At 50.4% G+C, this 7930-nt stretch overlaps 1 protein-coding gene across 1 annotated transcript; it reads left to right on the top strand.

Moving 5' to 3' along the window:
* Nucleotides 1-6084: 6084 nt before the first annotated feature.
* Nucleotides 6085-6345, top strand: BX661DRAFT_192085 (uncharacterized protein; the record flags this gene model as incomplete). The annotated part of the gene is made up of 1 exon (XM_051537700.1): nucleotides 6085-6345. A coding segment is annotated over exon 1 (172 nt), but the record flags the coding sequence as incomplete, so codon positions are not given.
* Between the last annotated feature and the right edge of the window lie 1585 nt (nucleotides 6346-7930).

The following is a 7930-nucleotide window of genomic DNA, read 5'->3' as shown; positions in this document are numbered from 1 at the left end:
GAAAGATGTGGGACGTCACCCAACGTCCTGATCCAACCACATTGATTGTGAAGCCATGTGGTGTTCATGATTGAACCTGTTTTTGCCAGATCTTGATGATATTAGAAATTGATGCAATTTCGAGGTGCATCAAAATAGCATTTGTTTTGCTATTGGCATTTTCTTTTGATGTTTGTATACATGTGTGTGGTACAGGAGATCCCGTGCACACTATCATAGTTTAGTTTTAATATATACTAAGGTGCTCCCACCATGAGAATGAGAACACCTTAGTTTTCTAATAAATATTTTATTCCCTATTTTAGCAGTGTTCTTTGTAACTGCTTAGTTGACATTTCTCGTGATTTTCGCCCTCAGCATCTATCTCCATATCCTCGGGCTGCGTAACATAATCATATCCGAGTAAATAAATAAATATGTATAAATTATTGGTGATAGAGCAGCTATAAACTCTGTTAAGAATAAGAATAAGAATAATAAACTAAAAGTAAAAGTAAAAGCAAGAGTGGAAAATTAGTTGGTATTTATAATTTTCAATATCTGCTGCCAGGTAAAGTTGCACAACATTACTGTGTGTTAAATAAAAGAAAATTGGCATTCGGGGGCTGTTTCTATGTTGTCTGAAAAACGTTGAATTTATTCATATCAATAAAACAGCTAAAGGTATTGACTGCCTTTTTATTTAATGCTTGACCGCCTTTTTATTCAATATTTGACTGTCTGTTTATTTGTCTCAGCATTGTAAAAGTAAAGAAAATTTAAATAAAAGCTTGACTTTCTGCTTAATTTTCTGCTTAATTTTCTTTCATTTATTAAAAATAGCGTGCAAGAGAGTAAATAGATACATTGTGTGAACTATAGAAAAGTAAAAACTAGAGGTGATAAATGAGACCGAATGCCTACCGCGCTACTTGCCCGTCATGGGCTCTATTGCAGACATGGCTACATGCCCCTATAACAAAAATTATTCTAGGGGCGGCATGGTTGGGTTCTTCAGACCTGGGTCTAATTTCCTGGTGGTGGAAGTGTCTGCCAGGGTGTTAGTCAACAAACTAGCGTATATACCCCCCATACACCAACTATGCACCAGTAAAATATCCTCTTAAAACATATTAATTTTACGCCTACTAATAGTTATCCTCTTCATCTGCCGAATGATTAAAATGAGTAGGACTACAAAAGTAGTCGTGCATCAATAGCTCTCTTGCTTGCATGTATGTAGTAGTAAACGACTTTGTCACTGTTTTTTATTAAGTGCATATCAAACCTTTGCTACAATAATATCATCGTTACAAACGTGTATATTACCACATTGGTTCCATTTAACTTTAGTAGGACTCAAGTATTTATCAATTGTAATAAGTTATACAGTTTTAAACAAAATAAAGTTGTTTTAAAAGTGAAAACTAAAGGTAACAACCAAGCCTTTCACGCCTGCATGTTTTATTACATATTCGTATACTTCTTTGGCCATTTGTTTTCCTGAAATTATCGTTACTTTTTCAACATTAAACGCTTTAGCCCAAGTAGAATGAAATTTTGATTTATCATTATCTTTTTTCATTGACGGTTAATTTCTTTCCCACGACTCAATTAATGTGTTTATTTTGCGCTAATACATCCTTTCTAACATTGGATTGTGACGGACCTGATGATGGCAACAATTTTTTTTATCTGCTTCCGACTTATTTTTTAACAAAATTTTCGCAAAAGTTTTAGGCATTTTTGAGTAATAAATGAATGAATTATAGTAATAATATAGTAGCTATGAATGATTTAAAAGTGAAGAAAAAAGTAAAATAAAAAGTGTGAGGACAGAAGATTAGTTGGCATCTATATACTGGCGATTAGCTGCTGCCAGATAAATTTTGCGCTACATTTTCCTGTAGTGAATAAAGGGAAATAAGCTATTAATGGCTATTTGTATGTAATATGCAATACTTTTTTATTGTTGAGCAGCCTGATAATATGGAAGTGGATGTTGACAAAGACTCGTTTCACGATTATTAACCTCAACATGCCAATTAACAGGGCATTGATGGTACCATACAAGATCAAAGCAGGGGACACAAATAATGACACCCTGATATATCTCTCCTTTCCATAATGCATATGCTTGAACGCGCATATGCGAAGACCATAGCCTTGACACGCCAAAACATCCGTCTACCTACAGAATAGCCAGTTCTTACCAATGGGGGTGCAGAATTGGTAAAGTGCACAATAAAGGCAACAGGGTACATATACAAGATGAGGCCGGCCCTAGTTCTACTTTTGGTTCCATTGATAATAAAAACTTTCATAAATCAACCAAACATACTTTTAACACTAGGCAGCTAGTGCTTCACCCAAGTCGCCACCCTCTTATTATAACATTATAAAGAATCCCCCAAATAAGGAATAGTTAAAAGGGGCTTGACTGCCTTTATAATTTAATGTAAGTTTTAAATCAATAGACAAAAAGGTAATTATGAGTCCTTACTTCTTCTTCCTCATCAAATAAGTCAGCAAGTCGACAGCAGTAACAACATGCACGGGCTTGAACGCCACGCGGTCTTCATCAATGGACAGGCGCTCGGTGACAATACCAGCAATATTGTTTTCGAAAAAGTGCTCGAGCTCGCCCAGGGGAGTCTCAGGGGTAATCTCGCGGAACTTCTTTGACGAACCGCCGCCCGTCTGGAAGCGGAACATAACGTCGGCCACTTTGCCGTTCGAGTTGACACGGCCGGTGGTGACAAGAGAAAGAACATTACCGAGGGTGACGATTCCGCGCAGGATGCCGCGGCTGCTAATGACAGGGAGCTGGTCAAAGCCATTGTCCTTCATCAGCTCCACAGCCTCCAAAACCGGGGTGTCCATCCCAATGACCACAGCGCGATTAAGCTTGAGGTCCTTGACGCGGGCTCCGGTCCACAAGGCATCGCGCTCGTTGCGCTTACGGATCTCCTCGTCCTTATCCAAGAAATCATGCTTCTTCATCCAATCGTCGTTGAGGAAGCGCGTCATGTAGTTGCGCACGGAATCCGGCAAGATGGTGACAACACGCTTGCCAGGGCCCAGGCCGCGCGCAGCTTCAATCGCAGCCCATACGGCGCCGCCCGAGGACCCGCCGCACAGGATGCCTTCTTCGCGGATGAGGCGGCGCGCCATGGTGAACGAAGGCTTGTCGGTAATCTTGATCCAGTGATCAACCAGCGACCGGTCGAGGGTCTCGGGGATAAAATCGTAGCCGATTCCTTCGACAAAGTAAACCCCGGTGGTCGCGTTGTTCAGGCTCTCGGGCTGCGCCAGAATGGAGCCAATAGGGTCGACGCCGACAATGATGCACTCGGGGCAACGTTCCTTGATTCTGCGAGCGATGCCGCTAAGGGTGCCTCCAGTGCCGGCTCCGCACACGAGCATGTCGAGCTGGTTGTTGCACGAGCGCAGGATCTCCTCAGCGGTGCTGTCGTAGTGGGCCACAGGGTTGTACGGGCTGGTGTACTGGCCGAGGATAATGGAGTTGGGGATTTCCTTGTGCAGCCTGTTGGCGACGCTAATGTGCGACTGCGGCGAGTCCCAGGCGGCCTCCGTCGGAGTGCGAATAATCTGGGCGCCGAGCGCGCGCAGGACATCGACCTTCTCCTGCGACATCTTCTCGGGCAGCGTGATGATGCACTTGTATCCCTTGACTGCGCAGGCCAAGGCAAGGCCAATGCCGGTGTTTCCCGAGGTAGCCTCGATGATGGTGAATCCAGGCTTGATCAGGCCGTCAGCCTCGGCCTCTTCGAGAATACGATGGGCAATGCGGTCCTTGACAGAGCCGCCGGCATTGAAGTACTCGCATTTGGCCAGCAGCTCGCACTGGAGCCCCTCGCTTGCGGCAATGCGGTTCAGCCTGACAAGAGGCGTGTTGCCAATATGATCCAGAATGCTGTCGAGAATGACGGGCTCGGGCTGTCTAGAAGAACAAGGTTGAAAAGCGTGGATGTGTAGTCGAGTTAGCTGGCGTATAAACAGAGCTTTTTTCCCACCCTTTTTATTATAAGCTACTATATATTTTTGCGAGTGTAACTTTGGGTTGGCACGTACAGCTCGCGGTGGCGGTGTGGGCGGTTGCCAGGGGCAACATCGCAGGTGCAGGACATTTCGTAGTCGGCCATTTGTAATTTGTAATTTGTAATTTGCAATTTGTGATAAGCGGCTGTCAAGTAGTTGAAAGTGAATAAAAAGAAAGAAAATATTAGGGTTGAAAAAGAAAGGAGAGAAAACGACTCGCATGTTCAACAATAGAATATGGTGGATTAACATCAGGAATGGAGCGTGGGATTTATGCGCGCCGCCCAGGAATTTTCATGTCAGGAGCAAGATAAATGGAAATAGCGTGCGCAGTGGGGGGGGGGGAGGGGGGAATTGACGGCAAATCTCCCATCTGCTCATGCGACGATTTCCTCTGGCGTGCCTGCAGCAAACGGCACGCTTCTGGGCGAGCGCACACTGACGCTGACATCGCGCAATGCGCCCTCAACAGCGCGGCCCAGGGCAAACACAGGCGCGCCGTTGACGCACACCACCGGCATGCCGGCCAGCACAGGCGGCAGTGGCAGCGGCAGCCGGCGCTCCCCTTTCAGCCAATGGCGGTGGGCCTCGATGGGCGCATGCCACTGGCGCATGGCATCATCCAGCGAATGCACGCTCCAACTACGATTGCCCAGCCCGGCTGATCCATCCCGGTGATCCACGGTGATCAGCAGCCGCCCGTTGTCCCACAGTGCCGAGCCGCCCAGTGCCACGCCCGCGACGGCGGCGATTTCCGCAGAGCGCGGCGGCTGGCGGCACAGAAGCCAGCCGCGCTTGGTCGTTGGCGGCAGCAGCGTGACGCCGCCGGTCGTGCACCCAACGTTGCCCGCAATGGCGCGCGCGAACGCGTCCAGGTGCGCGAGCTCCGGCGGCGCAGCGCTGCAGCCGACCCAGCCGACAGCCGCCGCCAGCAGCCGCTCGCGCAGCGCAGGGTTCGCCGCCCAGCGCGGCACGCCGGCGCAGCCCGTGTCCGCGCCGGCGCTTAGCTCCACGGTGCCCGTCGGCGCGTCGAAGCGCGCGGCTGAGCGCAGAAGCTCGGCCAGGCGCAAATTAATAAACGCGCGGTGGCGCTGCATGGCGGCGCAGACGCGCAGCAGCGCCGGCGCAGTAATGGGCGAGCGCGGCTCGAGCTCGCGCGCAGCGATGGCACGGCGCAGGGCGTTGCGGCGGAAGTCCGCACTGGCATTGCTTGGGTCCTCGTGCCACGGGATGCGCTCGCGACGGCACAGTGCGTACAGCTGCGGCTTGGCGATGCCCAGCAGCGGCCGCACGACCACCTGGGCATCCTGGCCACACGCGGTTGGCAGCGGCGCCTGCAGCGGCATGGCGGCTAGCCCGTAGACGCCGCTGTGCCGCAGCAGCCGCAGCAGAAACGTCTCTGCCTGGTCGCCGCCGTGGTGCCCAGTGATCACACAAGAGATGCCCTGCTGGCGGCATGCCTGCGACAGCTCGGCGTACCGCTGCGCGCGCGCCGCCTCCTCCAGCCGCTGCGCCGGCGGGTGCGCCGCCCAGTGCAGCGCGCGCGTCTCGTGTGTGATCCCCAGCTGCCGCATGTAGCGCTCGACGGCGGCGGCCTCGCTGGCGCTCTCGGCGCGCAGCCGGTGGTCCACTGTCACTGCATGGCAGTTGTGCGCGCCGGCCGCCTGGCTGACCACGAATGCCAGCGCCATGCTGTCTGCGCCGCCCGACACCGCGAGCACTAAAACCAAAGATAAATGTAAATTAGATCCTGCCAAATTGATCTGATCCGCATGAAATCCTCCGTGTTCAGCTTCATTTTTCTACTTACGCAGTCGCTGGTCGTTAAGCCTGAGCCGTTTGAGCACGGACCGCACGTGCGAGACCACTTGTGTTGTTGCCGAATCCATGCGTAGCCGTTATTTCGCAAGCTTGTTTGTGACGTGTGAATGTGAGTGCGCGAGTGCCTGAGCGCCTGAGTGCCTGAGTGTCTGAGCGAGTGCGTGAGTGCGTGAGTGTGCGTGTTGGATGCTGAAAAGTATTTGCTTGCTGCTCTGCGTTACGATGGTCGCGCAGCAGCCGCTCGCCCCCACATGATGAAATTTGACCATATTGAATGAAAACCGAACAAAACCCCTTGTGGGGATCAAATGATGACTCAAAGCCTCACCCTATAGGCAAGGTTGTCTCCTACACGGTGTTTTCTTCTGCCGCCCCGCCTCCTCCGCGTCACTTTCTCGCTCCACTTATGCCCTGGCAGCCATTTTCGCCAAACTTGCTCGAGTTAGAGTAATGTCACGTGAATTGCCCCTAAAAACCGTCGCCGCACCATTAATACCTGCACCGCAAAAAAAAATTCACAAGAAAAATTTACATCCACCTTCTTCCTCCTCACTTTTAGTTTTTCCCTCTACTTCTCATACCACAATAAAAACAGCACCGCCCAATTCCCGAGTCAATGGACATCAATATGGACATCAATATGGATGTCAAAATGGATGTCAAAATGGAGGCCGCCTCAACCAAACCGCTGCCGTCAGCCGCCGCCTATGGTCTGCCCGACGACGAGATCGTGGCTGAGATCCCCGTTTTTCTGACACACAAGCTGTCCAAAAACCTCCACCTGCTGCAATACCCGCAGAGCCCTAACCAGGTCAAACCCGGGCAGCTTGTCCCCAGCGTAGCGCGGATCAAGCCGATCCACGGCCAAATAGAAATGGACATGCCGCTGGATGTCCAAAGCCCCATGTACAACACCGAGCGCGGCCGCGAACTGGGCGCCGGCCTATCGGATAACGGCCGGCTGTTGGATATCCAGACCTTGGTTTCAGTCGACATCCCTAAGAGCAGCAACTACTTGGCTGCCGTGGTTCACAGTGGTGAGCTGCATTTGACACCTATGGAGAAGGTAACGCAGCTGAGGCCTAGCTTGAAGTACCTGGATAAGGTTGCGGAGAAAATAAAGGCTGCGAGTAAATTGGATGATGACGAGGATGATGAAGAGAAGGAGGCCAAGGCGCAGACTGTACAGGTTACTGTGAGGACTGCAGAGGCTGAGGAGGCTTTGCGCCAGCAGCAGAATTCCATCGCATTTATGCAGCAGAGACTTGAGGAGGAGCCGTGGTCGAAGCTGTCGTATTTTGATGTTGGAACAGAGGAGTCGACTTCGGTGAGCCAGAGGCTGGTCGCTAGCAACCGCGAGGATCTGCTGTGCAAATCCACCCCCGACGAGTACCTGACCGCCATCATTGGCAACATGAATCCCAACGTGTAATAAATGAAAAATATATTTTTTTAAACCGTAAAATAGAAAGATATCCCTTGAAGAAAAGAAATAAAAACTGGCTGCTTTGTTTTTAGCTTTTTTAGTTTTCCCACTTGTTTGCCGGTTTACTCGGTGCTGGCCTTTGCCTTGGACAGCCACTCGGTGGGGAACGGCATCTTGTGCTTGTACCCATGGTACGCAAAGTCCAGGGGCACATCAGCAAACATATCGTCCTTCTTCTTGGCCTCAGCGATCAGCTCCACTAGGGTATCTGCCAGCTTCTTCTTATTCAGCAGCGAAGTGGCCTCCCTATTTTCCGACATCTTCAGCTCATCCGTCTGCGGATTATACCTGACACCAACCAACAACAAAAACTTATGCAACTCCGCGCCCTTCAACCCCAACTTGGCCACCTGCAAGCGCAAAACAACCTTACGATCCTGCGCCAACACCTTATCCCCCATAGTAACTGAGCTCTCAAACTTCAAAAAATGCGTATCCGCCTGTGGCGGTTTAAACGCCTTGGCATGTTGTGCCAGCGTTGGGTGTTCGAACTTCATCATACGAACGTATTTGCGTACGTCGCGGATGCTTTCGAGGAACAGGTGTCCGTAGGTATGGTGGTCGTCGTATTCCCAGTCCTCC

This window comes from Kickxella alabastrina, assembly GCF_025024165.1.
Source record: "Kickxella alabastrina strain RSA 675 chromosome Unknown BX661scaffold_159, whole genome shotgun sequence".
In the NCBI taxonomy this organism is placed as follows: Eukaryota; Fungi; Kickxellomycota; class Kickxellomycetes; order Kickxellales; family Kickxellaceae; genus Kickxella; species Kickxella alabastrina.
The sequence above is the reverse complement of the archived record's forward strand: the minus strand, read 5'-3'. Positions and strand labels throughout refer to the sequence as shown.